Source organism: Athene cunicularia, assembly GCF_003259725.1.
Source record: "Athene cunicularia isolate RWA chromosome 1 unlocalized genomic scaffold, athCun1 chr1_part2, whole genome shotgun sequence".
Taxonomy (NCBI): domain Eukaryota; kingdom Metazoa; phylum Chordata; class Aves; order Strigiformes; family Strigidae; genus Athene; species Athene cunicularia.
In genome coordinates, this window is record NW_020799092.1 from 58,324,073 (window position 1) to 58,342,776 (window position 18,704).

The 18,704-nt window shown below is 36.9% G+C and overlaps 1 protein-coding gene across 18 annotated transcripts in view; it reads right to left on the minus strand.

Annotated features, from left to right (window-relative positions):
* The window catches only part of CADPS2 (calcium dependent secretion activator 2), a 252,497-nt gene that overhangs the window by 76,025 nt on the left and 157,768 nt on the right, over positions 1–18,704 (minus strand). For 11 of the 18 annotated variants that reach the window (XM_026868441.1, XM_026868439.1, XM_026868433.1 and 8 more), the window contains 4 exons: positions 16,001–16,102; positions 11,394–11,457; positions 9,129–9,252; positions 6,469–6,489 (listed from right to left, as the gene is read on the minus strand). In XM_026868441.1, coding sequence (XP_026724242.1) covers positions 6,469–6,489; positions 9,129–9,252; positions 11,394–11,457; positions 16,001–16,102 — 311 coding nt within the window. The remainder of the gene's footprint in view (positions 1–6,468; positions 6,490–9,128; positions 9,253–11,393; positions 11,458–16,000; positions 16,103–18,704) is intronic. The other 7 variants (XM_026868446.1, XM_026868444.1, XM_026868436.1 and 4 more) reach the window with 1 other exon arrangement.

An 18,704-nucleotide genomic window follows, 5' to 3' on the forward strand; every position in this document is an offset into this window, starting at 1 on the left:
AATGCGTGGGAGATAACTTCCTGACACAGCTGGTGAGTGAACCGACCAGAGAAGGTGCCCTGCTGGATCTCCTCTTTGTGAACAGAGAAGGACTGGGGGATGATGTGGTGGTTGGAGGTTGACTAGGGCACAGCAATCATGAAATAATAGAGTTCTCTATTCTTAGAGAGGCCAGGAGAGGGGGCAGCAGAACTGACATCCTGGACTTCCAAAGGGCTGACTGTCTTGTTCAGGCACCTGCTTGACAGGATCCCTTGGGAGATGGTCCTGAAGGCTATAGGGCTCCAAGAAGGCTGGGCACTCTTTAAGAAGAAAGTCTTAACGGCAGAGGATCAGTCTGTCCCCAGGTGCTGTAAGAGAAGCTGGCAGCAGAGAAGACCACCCTGGCTGAACAGGGAGCTCTGACTGCAACTCAGGGAGAAAAGGAGAGTTTACAGCCTTTGGAAGAAGGGGCTAGGGTCTTACAATGGTTATGAAGATACTGTGAGGCTATGCAGGGTGGAAATCAGGAGGGCTAAAACCCAGCTTGAAATTAATCTGGCTTCAGCAATCAAGGACAACAAGAAATGTTTCTGTAAGTATGTGAGCAGCAAAAGAAAGATCAGGGAGAGCCTCCATCCCCTGCTAGACGCAGGAGGAAATAGGGTAACACGTGATGAGGAAAAGGCTGAGGTGCTTAATGCCTTCTTTGCCTCAGTCTTTAATAACAAGACCAGTTGTACTGAGGGAATCCAGCCTCCTCAGCCACAAGACAGAGACACGACTCCCCCACAATCCAGAAGATAGTCAGTGACCTACTGCATCACACAGACACACAGAAGTGTATGGGACCAGATGGGATACACCTGAGGGTGCTGAAGGAGCTGGCTGGGGTGCTCGCCAAGCCACTTTCCATCATTTACCAGCAGTCCTGGCTGACCTGGGGGGGTCCCGACAGATTAGAAATTGGCCAATGTGACGCCCATCTATAAGAAGGGTCAGAAGGATGATCCGGGAAATTACAGGGCTGTCAGCTTGACTTTGGTGCCTGGGAAGCTGATGGAGCAGCTCATCCTGAGTAGCATCACACAACACATGCGGGACAACCAGATGCTCAGGCCCAGTCAGCATGGGTTTATGAAAGGCAGGTCCTGCCTGACAAAACTGATCTCCTTCTACGACAGGGCGACCTGCTTATTGGATGAGGGAAAGGCTGTGGATGTTGTCTACCTTGACTTTAGTAAGGCCTTTGACACTATTTCCCACAGCATTCTCCTGGAAAAACTGGCTGCTCAAGGCTTGGCTGGGCACATGCTTTGCTGGGTAAAAAACTGTCTGTATGGCCGGGCCCAAAGAGTTGTGGTGAACGGAGTTAAATCCAGTTGGTGGCCGGTCACGAGTGGTGTCCCCCAGGGATCGGTTTTGGGGCCACTCCTGTTTAACATCTTTACTGATGATCTAGACGAGGGGATCGAGTGCACCCTCAATCAGTTTGGAGCTGACACCCAGTTGGGTGGGAGTGTTGATCTGCTCGAGGGTAGGGAGGCTCTGCAGAGAGACCTGGACAGGCTGGAGCCATGGGCTGAGGCCAACTGGGGGAGTTTCCATAAGGCCAAATGCCGGGGGCTGCCCTTGGGCAACAACAACCCCCAGCAGCGCTACAGGCTTGGGGAGGAGTGGCTGAAGAGCTGCCAGTCAGAGAGGGACCTGGGGGTGTGATTGACAGCTGGCTGAACAGGAGCCAGCAGTGTGCCCAGGTGGCCAAGAAGGCCAGTGGCATCCTGGGCTTGTGTCAGCAATAGCGTGGCTAGCAGGGACAGGGAAACGATCTGACGCCTTGAGTCAGCACTGGTGAGGCCGCCCCTCGATTCCTGTGTTCAGTTTTGGGCCACTCACTACAAAAAGGACATTGAATGACTCGAGCGTGTCCAGAGAAGGGCAACGGAGCTGGTGCAGGGTCTGGAGCACAGGTCGTATGGGGAGCGGCTGAGGGAACTGGAGGTGTTTAGTCTGGAGAAGAGGAGGCTGAGGGGAGACCTCATCGCCCTCTACAGCTCTCTGAAAGGAGGGTGCAGAGAGCTGGGGATTAGTCTCTTTAACCAAGTAACAAGCGATAGGACAAGAGGGAATGGCCTCAAGTTGCACCAGGGAAGGTTTAGACTGGATATCAGGAAGTATTTCTTTACAGAACGGGTTGTTAGGTGTTGGAATGGGCTGCCCAGGAGTTGGTGGAGTCCCCATCCCTGGGGGTGTTTAAGAGTTGGGTCAACTTAGCACTGAGGGATATGGTGTAGTTGTGAACTGTTAATGTTGGGTTGATGGTTGGACTGGATGATCTTCATGGTCTGTTCCAACCTAGACAATTCTTTGATTCTGTCTGTTCAAAAAGGAGTATCAGGACTTGGATCTAACAATCCAGGGTTTCTTTTCGAGACCTCTGCTCCAAAACTGACATCAAGGATATTTGTCCATATCGTCTTTCCATTTAGTTGCCCAACAGAGACCAAGAAGGTGTTATGCAGCTATGCAACTCCTTCGTTTTTGTTTGTTAAGTGAAATGAACATGCATGGAGAGCTTTAATCAAGTCCTCTCCAGGTACAATGACTCTCTCCACTTGCTTACTCAATTTCAATAATGTTTGTAGTGTTCTTATTTTTAAGCCAGATAGATCCTTCTCATCCTTGAGGGCATTTACATACTACCCTTTCTTTAGAAACTTGCATGTAATGAGTATGTTAATGATTGATGATGTCCTTTAAAAACCAGCAAACTGTTGAGTTGCTCCTGACCTTCTACTGTATGGAGTTAACAGTTATTCAGCTTTTGGCAGTCTGTCTGATAGAAAGAAATATTGGGATGACAACTGTGATTTGTCTTTGAGCAACTGCACACTACACAGTAACTATATGCTCTGGTTTTTATAGAATCTATTCTCATTCCTTTTATTAGAGCTGATTGACAGAAGGAGACAAGTATACTCAGCTGCTACAGACTTTTAAAAATAATGAGTTAAAAGACAACTACCTAATAATTTAAATCATTACAGTCTGTCTATTGTCTCAGAGATTAATATCTACAGACAATGACAGATACTGCCTTGTTTGCTTCAGAGCCACTTACAGTCTAATTCCTAACCCAGTTTCTTTATTTATCCCCAGCAATGTAATGCCCTTGTGCCAATAAATGTATTTACATGTAAGTTTCCATCACTTCTCTTAGGCAATGACAGCACTAGCAGAGTCCATTAATCCTCAGCCATTTATATTTCAAATAAATTTAAATGGGGAAACCCATTCATTTCTAAGAAGGAATAAATAAAGTATTTTATTACTCTCTGTGTGTGTTAATGGATGTGTATAAAATATAAGTAAAAAATATGAATTCTGTATAAGGAAGGCCAACTTTTTTTGAAGGAGAGAAAACAGGTGAGAGAGGCATGCAAATTTCTGTAAGCTGTTAATTGGAACTATACAAAATGCACGTGAAGAATGCCATTTGTCTCTGGCCTCAGCATCTAGCAGGTCAAGTTCCGTTCAGCATTATTTATAGGTAGAGTTAACTCAAGTTAAATTCTGAATAAGTCAGGAAAATATGCCATAGACAGAAATGATCTAAAATGTACTTTCAGGTAGCAAAATCTCAAAGACACCATTTGCTGAAATGAAAATGTTTTATACTTAAAAAGCAATTTTCATATATTGATGCTGTGATCATCTCATTGCCAAATTATAAGACCTTTCTGCAAACTACAAGGGCATTATATGAGAGTTCTTAGACATAGTTCAAAATTATAATAGTAGGTTTGCTGCTGGTTTCCTCATAATGGCAATTATACTGACTGAACAGATTAGCTACTCCATGAGAATTTCAGCTGTACGTGTCATAAGGAATGACATGCTGAACCCTGTATAAATGTCACTGCAAATGTAATTTTTATTGAAAAAAGCTGTTTTATAGTCATAATAGTGCAACGACATGGGAGTGCTAAATAAAATGTCATCCTGACTGCAAACAAATCCTGTTGATGCAAGTGCTGCTTATACCACTGCGCCTGCCATTAAGAAAGTAACCACCGTCTTCTGGGAAAGCATTCAGAGTCTTGTTCAATTGAGACTGTGAAAATGAGAGCACTTGGGGAATAGACCCGGGAACCTGGCAACCACGCTGCTGAAAAAGGATTCGCGCAACAAAAAGAATTTGCATGTTCACCTCTGTATTTCCTAACAAGGACACTCCTGCAATTCAAGATTCTCTATACAGTATCTAGCGTGTAAGTTAAAAGGTAAATAATAGTTATCAAGAAATAGTTTTTCTTTATTTTCTACGACAATGCAATATATGGTATTAGGGCTAAGCATACTGTACAACAAGTTCATGATGATATCTGTAGGAGCTTAGCTAGCAACACCAACAGGAGCAGGATTTGGCCCTGTCAGTCAGGCTAAAATATAATTTTATTTGGATTCCTTTCAGCTACTTCATCTTTTGTAACAGAGAAATGGGTTCAATAGAACACAAAATTCTGGTGCAAGTCTATTTACCCCTTTCAATAAAATTAATTAGAGTTGTCTGATTAATTTCCAGTTGCATTTTTAGTCAGAAACAGAAATTAATTAAGCAATTAAATTATAAACACAGTCTATAAACCTCTAGCTTTAGGCTTTCCTCTCATCCATTCTCTAACACAGTTACATGCCAGGTCACTTAAGGGACAGCTTTGCTGTCCTATCTTAAAAACTTGGCAATAGTTTCTTGCAAAAAGTTTCATAAACGTAATGTAAAATGACTGAAAACAGGTACAGGTTTTTTTGTTGGTTTTTGTTTGTTTGTTTGTTTGTTTGTTTTCTGTGCTTGTAACTGTAGGCCATCTGTGCGTAATGTTCTACATTTCTGACATAATGAGCCTAAGAAAAAGTAAGAATAGAAAGTGTGTGGCACAAGGAAGATTTGTACTTGAGGTGATACATGTTACATAAAAGTGTACAGTTGATGTTTTAGAGTGTAAAGATCAAAGGACACAAGCTTTAAAATCAGTTTTCTCATTTCATAAATTAATTTCAACATTTTTCTAAATTTCTAATCTGAAGAGATATTTTCTTCATTACCTACAGAAGTAAAAGTACTAAATGGACTATTTGTGATATCTAGCTTTAGATACCTAGTAGGGAAACTCTCTTAGGGTGCATTTGTATTTGATGGTGTGAGATAGGTCCTTTCATAGGGAAATTGTTGAAGGAGCCTCTGAATCACCTGCTTAATGAACCTCTCCTTGTTGATCAGGAGTTGGGAGATTACCTGATCAATTGGAGTTCGTATCAACTCATCCTAACAGTCTGTGGCATGAATACTCATACCATCATTACACTGTTTATATTTCCAAGGCATTTAAAGCTTTCAAATGAAAACCAAAGTTTTGGGAACCAATGGAATTTTTTGAATCTTCAGTTATGAATACAGATTTTTTAAAAAGTATTTTTTTTAATAATTTGCTAGTATTTTTTTTTTTCTTGTTTAATGGCTAAAGAAGCTGTTCCTCCAAAAATGGACCATCTTTTTCCCTTCCAGACCCTCAATGGCAAGGAGCTCTACTTTGGACTACTTCCATGCAGTCTACAAAGTCATCACCTCAGTCTCTTTCCATATGGAAAATAATTTCATCCTGAGAATACTACCAACTCAATGCCCCTTCCCATAACTGTGGTTGATATTATTTGTGGAAACCCCACAAAGCATCATGAACATGCTTCCATTGGGTCTGTGTGTACATCTTTAAAAAAGGTAAGACAAAGCAGTGCATGTATCTTTTTCACAGTATATATACGCACAGTCACTCATACTTCTATGCAGCCAATACTACTCAGCCACAAATATTACTTCAGCTATGCTCCTTTTATGATCACTCTTAAATATTGCGATATAAGCACTCAGAAAACCCCTCTCTGTACTACTGGACAATATACACCACATCAGCTTCATTAAATTAGGAACATAAAGAACTACCATCCTCCCAACCTTTAGTTGTAACTGGAAAAATAAACATATCACTAAATAAAGCCATGTGAGAGAAATGTAAAACCAGCTTTACAAAATTAGTTCTATCAAGACCTTCCTCAATAAATCCAGTAGTCTCATTACAAAACAGGTAGCATTTTGCTGATGACCATGAAATTACATTTCTCTAAATACAGAAACTGATTTTGAATTTAACAGCCAAACATTTCTGCATCAATTAGTTACCTATCTTTCACAGAAACAACAGTTGCATCATATACCAAAATATAAAATTATCTAAACTGCTAATAAATATGCACATCATCGTTAACTTTCAGTGTAAATGAAGAATGCATGGACTATACCACAGAAAAATGAATTTTAATGTTCACGTGTTCTGCTCAATATTTTTGTATTGTTGAAATCAATAAAAACAATGAAACAAGACACAACACACATCTATAATACATGCAGACATGCACAAAAATAGTAATCACCTGTGTCCTTTTCTGCTGTTGCTAAATAAAAAAAAAAAAAAAGAGAGAAGAAAAACATCATTACAGAAGTATAACTATTTAGACTTAAAACCTTAAAACCTTCAGTATATCAGTGAGTCAGCTCACACAAGTGATGGGTTTTATCAGCTGAGAGAGAAATGGTGTATGTGTTTAAGTAGTGTATTTTTATTTACTAGTCCTATGTAGTCTCTATTTTGGGGTCATGGGCTGAGTTTGCATCCATATTGTGCCTGGGAATCTAGACACATAAACAATAGTAAAAGAATATAAGAAAGTGAGAATATAAGGATATTATTTTTATTAGAGTCTTCTTTGCACCTCTATCTTTTAGGTAGCTACTATTGGTCTATAGCTGATATTATCATGCAATAGTCTCATTTTCACTGACTGATACGATGTTGTTCACTGAAGAAAATATTCAAAGAATAGGAGGAAAATCCCAAAAATTTATGACAGATACATTTGAGGACATTAGTAATGATACAAAAATAATTACTACATGCTTTCTGTGTGCAACTTGAAAAGTAAACAATGCAAACACTGACAGATACATTTGAGGACATTAGTAATGATACAAAAATAATTACTACATGCTTTCTGTGTGCAACTTGAAGAGTAAACAATGCAAACACTAACTAACATGAATTATTTTTAAGAGAAGAACATAATTTCAGTGCACAGATACAGTAATGCTCCCATAAACCTAATGAAGCAGAATGGACTGAAAACTACTTTGAAAACTATTGCTGAAAACTATTACATTTATATTGGCAAAAATGTAGGATATTTGTAATGACCAGAGTAAAGAGAGAGAGCAGTACATGTCTCATTGCTACTGAAAACCAACATGTTTTAATTTTCTGATATCATGATGCTGGAGTCCTTCACTTTCAATTAGTACTCTATCCTCAGAAAAGTACTCAACCTATCTCTTATTGAAGTACTAGACTTATATATGCAAGTATCTATTGTGCGGTGGGTTTACAATTACGTGAGTGTAAAAATACTTACAGAAATACAGTTGTGTGTCAACCAAAAGACAATAAACCCTAAAAGGAATTTGCAAATCAAAATATGCCATGCGATGGACTGCTGTTTTATGTGCTGTTCCAGCTTACTGCAATGTTAGGAGTGTGCATATTTTAAAGTCCAAATTTGCTACTTGCAGTGGAACTGCCAAATTCTCTAAGATATAGTTAAAATCTTGGGCAAGGACATATTTACATCACTGTAAAAAACTTTACCAATCCAATTTAGTGTCAGTGAGTTTAGATATCTTTTGCATGGTTTTGTCACCTTTTAAAAATGTTTATATTTTTATAGCCATTATTTCAACAGGTTTGCTAAAAGACCTAAAAACTGAACATTAAAAAATCCCCTTTATGAACACAGAAAGACACAAACTAAGGAAAACAGTTATTTTTGCTTTTTCATTTTTCAGAACAGATTTAGTAGTCATTCTTGTTTCTTTAACACAACATGATATCATAATTAATTATGATAAACTGGTTACTAAGATGGTTTCATGTTGTTACTCCCATGATATAATACTGGTTGCTATAGTGATGAGATGGGTTTTTTGTTAATCATTTGTGAGATTGGTTAACTCACGTTTTTCAGAGAATTTGAGCAGAAATGGAAAAAGGAAAAAAAGTTGGTTTTATAATATTGCTAAACATATGAAGCTTCTTTATTTTGCTGCTATGATAACTCTATTTCTTCTCATGCATTGCTAGAAATACATACTATTTAAAAAAAAGCATAAAATTTGGACATTTTTAAAGCAGAATTAATCCTCCATGTATCTTCCTGATAATTGACTCTACCTCAAAAAAATCAGCTATATAAATGTGCACAGAGTGTTTTCTACTCCTGAACTTATCTGTTCAGGTATATCTCAAGCTTTCTGCGCTTTATGGAATAGAACAGATGTGTCTTGACAAGGCATGTGACTATTATGACTTTCTTTTTGTTCTGTATAAGGTTTACAAATAGTAAAATGACATTGTTTATCCAAGCCATTTTTTTGAGCAAAAGCTTTGTTAATTTCAGGATATACTTTCTAGAAGGTACCTAAATTCCAGAAAACCTTCTGATTACCATCAAATTTGGTATTTTGTCCCATTAATTCATTCAGAAAGGATGTAATTAAGGTTTTAATCATCAGAATATTATTATACATTCAACAACACAACAGCAAAACTAATCAGACTTATCTGTCTGCCTTATTAGTACATCAAAAAAGAATCTATACCCAGAGTTTTCAAGCTTCAAGGTATGCTTGTGACTGCTGTGGAGGAAAGAATTTCTTGTCAGTGGTTCAATTAACAGAAATAGTTAGAGAAATAAAAAATAACCCATAAACAACCTTTTAGATTTATGGAGAACTCAAAAGTAAGAACAAAGGGCAACTTAAATTAGGAAGTCCTAGTCTTCCATTCAGACAGGGTCCCAGGAGGCATATTAAAGCAATGAATAAGAAAAAGCTCCATAGTTCACCAGCTGAGATTTTAATGAGACATTTCCCCTTGCTGTGGAAAGGGTTTGTTCTGGAAAGGGAAAAGACTGCTCACACAATATTCAGTTAATAGGCATTGTTGGCTTTTACAGCCACTTTGGCAGTTGATTGCTGTACTAACCTTCTATTTTGGCATATTCTGTAAGTCGAGTGTAATTGATCAAGGCAGCCCTCTCCAGACATTTTCTAACCACTTTCTTCACCTCTTCTGCTGGTATGGGAGTGGCAATATCTTTCATTAAAACCTGCACCAGAGACAATTATAATACTTGGTTACAGTCATTATCCAAAGCCCAATGAAAAAGATCCTAAAGTTACTACAGATCTGATAATGATTAGAGGCAGACATCAAAAAGGAGCTATTTCAACTGGCGGAACTAGGTATTTGTCTTTGAAGGTTTCTGTTCAACCCCGGTTTGACTGTCTATATAGTATTTATATACAATACCTCTACGGTTTGGCATTTTGCAGCATGCCAGTCAGTCTTCATTTGCGTGATGCCAAGACCAGTATAACAAGAGTATTCTGTGGATTGGCTGGATTATGGTTGCTTGGTTCTCACCTGTGGAAAAGCTTCCACCACTGCATAATTGTTGACTCTTCAACAGTGTAAAAGAGAAACTGTGAGCACCACCATCAGAGCTAGCTAATACTGACTTGCTTTTCTTCCCTCATAAAGTTATTCAAATTCAACATGTCCTTGATGTGAAAAGTAGTCATCCATACTAGTCATCGAAAACACTGAACTTCTGCTGGAATATTTTATTATAGACAAGTAGAAGAACAGATTATATAAACCTTTTCAAAACCTGTCAGCTTTTAAAGCCTATTCATTTCTAAAATATAGGGCTTAGATAAAATGGATCGCCTGTTGCAAGAGAAGTAAACTGAGAATATATACCTCTTCATATGAATGCAACAGTATATACTCTGGATTATGATAAAAAAGGGAATAAATATTGTTAATAATTCACTTGCATTTTTACTTCTATACTCCATTTCAACAAGTAAGTGTTAACAAAACTCAGTATGTTTTTACCACATTTTAACATGAATAATGAAATTTCAGATAACTCACAACCTTTTAAAGATGCTTTTTGTCCAATGGCTCCCCAGATAAAATACACCCTTATAATATATCTAAATATATATAACATATCTAACATACTTATATAACATACCTAAAAATTACTGTTAAAGGGAGGGTACAAGTGATAGGGTCTGGGGAAGGATATGGTAGAAATAGAAAGACATTGCTGCAAAGCAGACTTCTTCCATTACTTGCACACACCTGACATATCCGCCTTTGTTAACCTACTTCTTTTTAATAAATAATTTGTGGATTATCAACAAGGGAAAATAAAGTATTCAAAAATATTATGGATTTTTTTTTCAAGATTTTAAAAACCAGGTAAAATAAAATGTTTCTAACCCACAAGTATAGGAATGCACATTTATTCTCAGTCAAGACTGACAATGGTATTGCTTGAGCACCAGGTAGAGTACCATAGCCATTTGTAACAGCAGGAACCGTGAGAGGAAATAACTGTTTCATATAACACAAAGGAATCTACACAGCACTATAGTCACTAAGATTATAAGTCAAAGAAGACATATACCCACACTCTACATGTTTTTGAACATGGCAGAGGTTTTCTAAGATAGAATCTCTATTCATGAAGTGTTCTGCAGTGCAGAACTGACACTCCCCAGGACCAGATCTCTATGATTTTGGCAAAGCTACACAGACTGGGATCTAAGCTTTTTTTGAATTCATACCTTCACAAGGCTCCTACTGATACAATTCCTCTGGAATCTCTGCTGGAATACAAAGTTCTCTTTCCTCAGAGATTACTGAGATGCTTTTACCATTACCAGGTCTTCACTCTTCCAGTCAATACATGAGGATTTGCTGGGCAGGAGCTTATATTTATAGCTGTCCATGTCAGTTTTGCTGCATATATTTTTTTTCTTCTTAAATTGACTCAGATTATGCATTTATGGAAGATTATTTGGATTATATAGAAGTTTTTTAATGATACATATCAGTACAGACAACATCATCGGCATAGAAACCATAGAAAGCAGGAAAGGGGGGGCTGTAGAGTAGACCTGTGCTACTTTAGGGATAATGTTGGGTAATTATTAAATTATAAAGAAATAAAGAGTCACTACAGTGGCTTGAAGTGAAAGTCTAATAAATAAGTCCTACAGAAAACAGCTGTTTGCCTCTGTAGAAGACAATGAGAAAAAACCTCCCAGTGAACAATTAAAACCAGTAGTAAAATAACTCAGAAGACATGAGTCTGCTTTCAGCAGCCTGAAGGCAAAAGAAAAATGCAGGCTTAGTACTCAAGCAGAATTTAAAATATATTCTTAAACTTACCCTTTCAAGTAATGAAAGTGTGGCTTTTAAAGCTCCTTCAGGGCGTCCAAAGGGGAAACAGTATCTTAAAAAGTAAAAAAAAAAAAAAAAAAAAAAAAAAAAAAAAAAAAAAAAAAAAAAAAAAAAGAGAAAGAGAAAATTATCAGAATTGTAATATATAAGTTAAGAATTTACTTTGGGGTGTAACTGTACACAACTTGCATTAAATTATGTTAGCAGAAGACTTCCATACATGAAGTACAAATGAAAGCAGAAGCCCTCTTCTGTATTCTACCATGGAGCATATGCGTAGTACAGCAATATCAGCCCACCAGCAGCTCAGAAAAAATTTAAAAGCCAAAAAGCATCACCTCCACTTTCTCAGCTATGAAGGACACTTAATGGTCTCTGATGAGCTTAATTGGAAAGAGGCAGTATTTCTCATGTAGTCATGACAGCTACTGGAGATGTGAAGTAGCGCTCTGTTTATTATATCTTGTTTTAATATTGGATTAAGATAAAATGTCAGCTATTTGGGAATACAAATGCCTGCATATATTCCACAATTTTCTCTATTATATTATAAATAGCTTGGAAAAGCATTTTATGTTATCTTAAACTTTAGCAGCTGCAACTTAAACCATACCCACTTCTGTCTCATCTAAAATTATGTAAATTAAAAAGTAATCCCATTCATAGCTTTGTTTTTCATTTTTGTCTACTGAATTATCCAACATAACAGCTCAATGAGGCTACAATGCTTAGGCAACTGTAACCTCTCTTATTCCCATTTCTAAAATCTTGCTGGGATATCCCCAACTGGAAAAAGATTTTTTACTATGCTGAGAGTATTCTTATTATTACTCACTGAGAATGGTAATTCTAATGTTTTCCAACAGTATAATATTTTCTAATGATAAAAGGATTCAGACCAGTGAATTTTAGATATACATTTTGGTCACCAAAATAAAGCGCTGCAAATGAGGTCAAAAAAGGATTTTCCACAGTGAGAATTCCAGTATTTGGTTTGCCTCATTTTATTTCTTTCTTACTGTAGTGCTAACAATTTCTGAGGACAGGTTAACAAATTAGCAAAGCAGATTTAATGACCCTTAGGCATTAAGTAATTTTAAAACATAATACAACTTCAGATGTTTTGTCTCCTCCTCCCTTTGTGGGATCTCCACAATCCTTCACTTGCCTTTCACACTTATACCTATCAACCTCTACTGGTTTGGCTGTGGCAAGAATGTTCCCACAGCTGAGGGGATCTTTAAAGACAGGGAGACATAGATGGTGACAGTAGTCAATTCAATTATTAGACATATGGATAATTGGATCTGTGTCATCCAAGAGGACCAAGCAGTAAGTTAGTTGCTGGGTGCAAAGTCAGTGGACATCAGGAGGTGTTTATATAAGTTACCTAGGGAAGAATAGAGAAGGAGCAGCATTCATGGTGTACATTAGACCAGTAACACTCAGAAGTGTAGGAGGAACACTACAGAGATAAAATTCATGCAGCCAGGCAAGAGGTTAAAGTTCAAGACTCTCACAGCAGCATTCTCTGAAACATTGGCTCTTCCACATTTGATGCCTGAAAGGCAGACAGAAATCTGAAGTCCCAGTGGGTAGGTAAAATGAAAGAGAGGAAAAGTTTAAGTACCTTAAGAACTGGGAAATACTTTAGATGAGAGTCACCAGTACGGGATGGGCTGACTGCCTCTTAATCGTAATGGAGCCAGGCTGATAGCAGTTAAAATGAAGAAGTCCATAGGGAAGTATTAAAACTGGAAGCGGTGGGTTAAGTAACAGGCATAGGAGAGCATTTTTTTCAGATGGGTGTGTTCTAGTGACCTAGGTGTAACCTAGTGACCTAGGTGGGCACAGAAAATGTTCAGTGCTTCTCTGAAAAGGCGTGAAGAAAAATACACTCTTCAGTTAAAACTGTCCACAATGACAGCTGACCATTGCATGCAATGCTAAGCAACAGAGTGAGGGCAAAGCTCAGAAAGAAGTGCTGGTAATCCTTGAAAGTCTGTACCACTAACCCTCTAATTACTATGATGAGAGTGATTAGGAAATGTTAAGTGAGATTAGAGGAGCTGCAAATTGATGACAAACAGTAACAGAGATTTCAGCTATACACATGTACACTTGATCAATGTCTCATTAGGATGAGATATAATGATAATCTTTCAGGAGACAGTTTTGAATTGCTTCCTTGGACAGCTAATTTAGGACCTGCAAGAAAAGATGCCATTCCAGATTTGGTCTCAAACATGAACAGGACATAGTTTGAGGAGCAGAGCAGCAGAGGTGTTCTGTTGTAGTGACCATAAACCAACAAAATTTAATAATGTAGCAAAAGAGAACAGGCCAAAAAAAATTCAGTACATGTACATTCAGTACATGCTTTGCATCAGTCTTTACTGCTGAATGTATTTTTCAAAATACTGAGCATTGCACAGTTATCACAACAATTTTGATGGATAGAAATATGGAGTGGTTTTAATACCATGTTTTCTTAAGCAAGCAATCTCACAGTCAAGCTTATTCTTTATTAATTAATGATACAGGTGATCTTTTTCCATTACTTGGGTCAAGGTTTTATTTAAAAGTCTAATGCCAATTCTTTATCAGGATGTCCTATATTGAGACTATATACGCTTTATAAATTCAGATTCCAGGGCACTATTGATTCTTCCTTCTACCAGTGTTATGCCAGTATCTTCATTTAAGTTGAGACATTCCACCTAACTTTAGTTTCAGTCTTTGTTCAGAGAAATATATAATAATTTCTCTTTACCTGGCAGAGCATTGTTTGTCTATGTTGATTAAATAGGATTTAAGGAAAACCTGACAGTCCTCTGAAGGATAGAGGCTTTCATCTATGAATGACACATTTAATTGCTCTCAAAGAGGAGTTTCTAAGGTTGTTTGAATTTCCTCAAAATCTACCAAGACTAAGGCAGAAAGATCCTATGGTCACTGACAGAGCTGAAGCTCATCAACATACTTTAGTGTGTAGGTAAGCAGACATGATGGGTTTCACCTTTATTTGTTCCAACTCAAATAATTATTTAGACATTATTATACATTTTGTGATTAAGTCTCATACACATGAAGGCCTGAACAGAATTACTCTGAAGATGCCCAGCCTCTCTTGTTCCCCCATCTCCCTTCTTTACATATTCAGAAGGCTTCTGCTGCTTCAGTATTATTTGGGTCACAACTAATCTCACTGACTTCATCATTGTGTATGAGTAAAAGTACCTATATTAATTGGAAATTACAGCAATTTTGTTTCTAACATAAACTTGACAGGCTATGATCATAATATGCCAATCAGGCCAAACAGGCCAGAGATCTTTTCCCAGCTCCAGTACAACTTTTTTTTTTTTTTTTTTTTTTTTTTTTTTTTTTTTTTTTTTTTAAGATTGTCACAGAAACAAGTTTTTCTTCCCCCCGCAGATGATGTTCTTTGTCAGTATTCTCCTCCTGCCTTTCCAAAGCCTGGGTAGTAAGCACTCTGTCCTTTGCTGCTCTGTATCACTTCTCTGGCAAGTGCTATTTATTTTCATGGAAGACAGGAAATAGGAAATGAGTCAAGGAAGAATCTTTAAAGCAAATAAAGGAAGGGAGAATAATTTTTTTTCCCCCAAAGGACTACCTCCCTTGAAGAATACTAGTTCTCTTTAGATTAATACAGAGATGAAGTCCCAAGTGAAGATTTTTATGTCCTCTATGCTCAAAACAACCTATTTCTCAACATGACAGATACCTACTAGACATTTACCTCATCAAACCAGAGGTGCATCCAACAAACTTACAGCCAGCCTTACCAAACAAAAGAAAGCTGTTTCACACAGCACTATTTAAACTGTGGGATTGGTTGTCATAAGGTGATACAGAGACAAAAAATTTTTATAAATACATTCTAAAAAAGGATTAGATTGACAGAATAATGGAAGATATGTTGTCTTAGATGATAAACTAACAGATTTGGTGGTCTACATACCATTTTAATGCTAAGCTTTATAAACCATCAATTGCTAGAAAATAGAAGGAAAAATCACCCAAGTTTGCTCACTTTCTTGTACTCCTTCCCTAAGCATTTACCGGTATTGACAGTCCTTACATATGACAAATTCCTTATTGAGGGTGATGGACCTTAGCTGACTCAGGAAAGATAAGCATATCATGAAACCATTAAAATTATATTAGTCATCAATAAAAGTTTTAGCTGCCATCTATCAAAGATGTTATCTCAGATGACTCTTCTGATCAGTACTAAACCAGAAATTGGTATGGCTCAGTCATTTTCATTCAGACAATTTTCTCTCTTAAGAGTTATAGAAAGCTTAAATTTTAAAAGCATCAACAAAAATCAGACCTAGATTATTGCACAATCTTTTCTATCATAGAAAAATACAACTTACATGATACACAAATAAATTTCAAGCACAATCACTTGTGTCAATAAATTATTCCATATTTAATATATTCAATATACCTTTGCAGGTAGACTATTATATTTTCACTCTGCTTGTTCAAGACCAAAATTGAACACCATGAGAAAATTATTCCAGAAAAAACCTTAGTATTCATTGAATAAACTATAGACTCACCTGAAATGACTTATTTGGTTTTCTAAAAGGGAGGAAAGTCTGTCCTTAATATCCTCAAACCTTTCTTTCTCTTCAACAGATACTGTTCCAATTCCATCTGGCCTGTAATATTAAATATTTCATAATTATTGATATCTCTTCATGCTGATTTCTCTTTGAACTGTGATCTTTATTTTTCAAGCTTTCAGTTAACAAGTGTCTCACTCTCCTTTCCTCTTTCCCCTTGCCTTGAAGGATATACAGTAACTTGTGAATACAGTTAAAGAACAGACAATAGACAAACAATTTAACTTTTGAAGTGAACTTTTAAATTCAAGTCCTAAGTCTCTACCTGATCCCAATATGAACACAAAGTCGCATATATTTCTTCCAAATAATTCCCAAAGATATATATCCTTTCTCAAGAAAATTAGTACTATTGGCACAATAGAGGGGCCTACTCAGATCTTGTTGAATTTCAGCTCCTTGAATCTTCCAGATACTTTCCCAGAGACACAATATGGTTGAAAGTGATTTTAAAATATAGATGGGAGGCAAACAACAGTGAGAAAAGCCAGAGCAGGCAACACCTAGGAATCCCCTGGCTTAGAGTGAGCATAGATTTTTTGATTCCCCGTCTCATATTGACAAATAGCAACATGTAACGAAGACTTCCATATAAATATAGCATAAAGGATACAACAAAAAAAATAGTCTTTAATAAACAAAAGCACTGGCATTTTTTTAAACATAAAATTTAAATCCCAATAATTAATAATAAGCCATTAATAATAATAAGCATTAACACGTATGTTAAGCACACACTTAGTCTGAAGTCTTGGCCTAAAGGTGTTATTAATGTATTTATATTGAAATAATTTTGCCATGCAGTCACAACTTCCTCACATATAGCATAATTTTAAAAGAAGTATCTGAAAACTTCCTGTTAATCTCTTAACTTTCAGCTCCAGAGTAACAAACCAGCCACTGCTTTCCACCTGAGTTTATGACTCTGACACTAAGTGCAGATCTGCCCAGTACCTCCTCCAGAGCCTCCAAAACTGTTTTTCTAGACTGAGAAAATTTCTAGAACTGAGAAAATTGTAGTATAATGACACAAAGAAAGACAACTTTCCATGAATGTTCTAAGAATCATTCTAGGATTCTATGAACATTTTGTTTGTTAAATTGTTACTTTAACTTTCTGCGATATATTTATATCTAGGAAGGATAAGTTACCACCTGGTCATGACATAAATAATTCTCTCACCCTTTAAATCACTTATATTTGTGATCTGTCAAGTCAAGGTGGAAAGAATGCCTGAACTCCTTAAATTATTGTGAAGACAACAATAAAAATCAGATATGGTGGAGATATGAGTAACCAGGCACATCAATATACTATTGTATAAATTTGATGTGAAAGAGCAAATAACTTATCTTCTCTCTTTTGACGGATGCCAGGATACTTTACCTCAGCCTTCTGACAGATGGAATGGGCTCAAATTTAAGTAAATTGCACTGTCTGATTTCATTGTCAGGAGAGATCGTGCTCTGGAGTGATAAAGCAAATAGTTCTGTCATATTAAACATCACTGAGGCATGTCATATATATGACAGAAAAGACCTAAGGGTCCAGATAACAGTAAGTGAAAAAGGTGAGCCAGTAGGATGTCATATCTGTCAACCTGAACTAAGGCTAGGATCGCCACGTACCAGGGAGCTGTCACTTCACTGAGTCTGTTGTCATAAAGAACCTTGTTGACAACACCTAAAATTTTCAAAACTGTTAAATATATCTTCAGTGGATGTTTGCATAGGAGCCAATGTCCCAGAAGAAAAAGAGAATACACAGAAAGGTGTTAGAAAAATGTACCATCTATAGCACTGAAAAACTTGCCTCTTGAAAACATGATTTTAGAAAACTGCATAAACTCTGAATCATTATTTTGTTTCTTCCTGTTAGCCTTATTGCAACAAGCAGAATATAGAAATGCATTTTCACAACACAGTTCTAAGACACATATCGTGCTGGTAATCATCTTTTTGCTACTCTTGGGAATATCTATCTACCACTGAGAAAAAAGAATCCACAAAAAAAGAATCTGACTCTAGGATGAGCTGAGACAGAAAAAATGAGATACATAGTTTAAAAATTTCCACTAATTTTGTCTTCTAGATCTTTAATTGCTTTAAAGACAGAATAGAATAAAATAAAATAGCACTGTTTTGAGCTGGTTATTTTTATTTACAAATTATGTGCCTGGCAAGAAAATCAGACTCAAGTAGTCATTTGGTTTTCAAAGGATTAGGCCATCCATAAAGTATGCAACAAATGAGCCTTTCCTACTGTCCCAAACGTTATGGAGAGTGGTTTGGACTTATTTTGTCAATTCAAAACCAGTGTTCAGCTTTCTTATTGCAGTGTGGGACCTCTCTTTTAAGAACTCAGCCAAGAAAAGTGATGGATTGTCTTAAGAAGAGTTTTCATTTGAACATTATCTTCTCAAGAAGGTAGAGTGAATTTTCCTTTCCACCACATTTTTTTTTCCCTCCTTATTCTTCACAACTGCTTTTGGGATTAGAGAACTAGGTGAAACAGTGAACACTCAAAATCTGAGTAGCCTTCTCTGTCTCACTTATATTAGTTTTCCATTTTTTGAGAACTCTGTCAATTGGATTTGGATTGGTCTGTCTTGTCTGCTTAGATCACAGTCTAACTGGC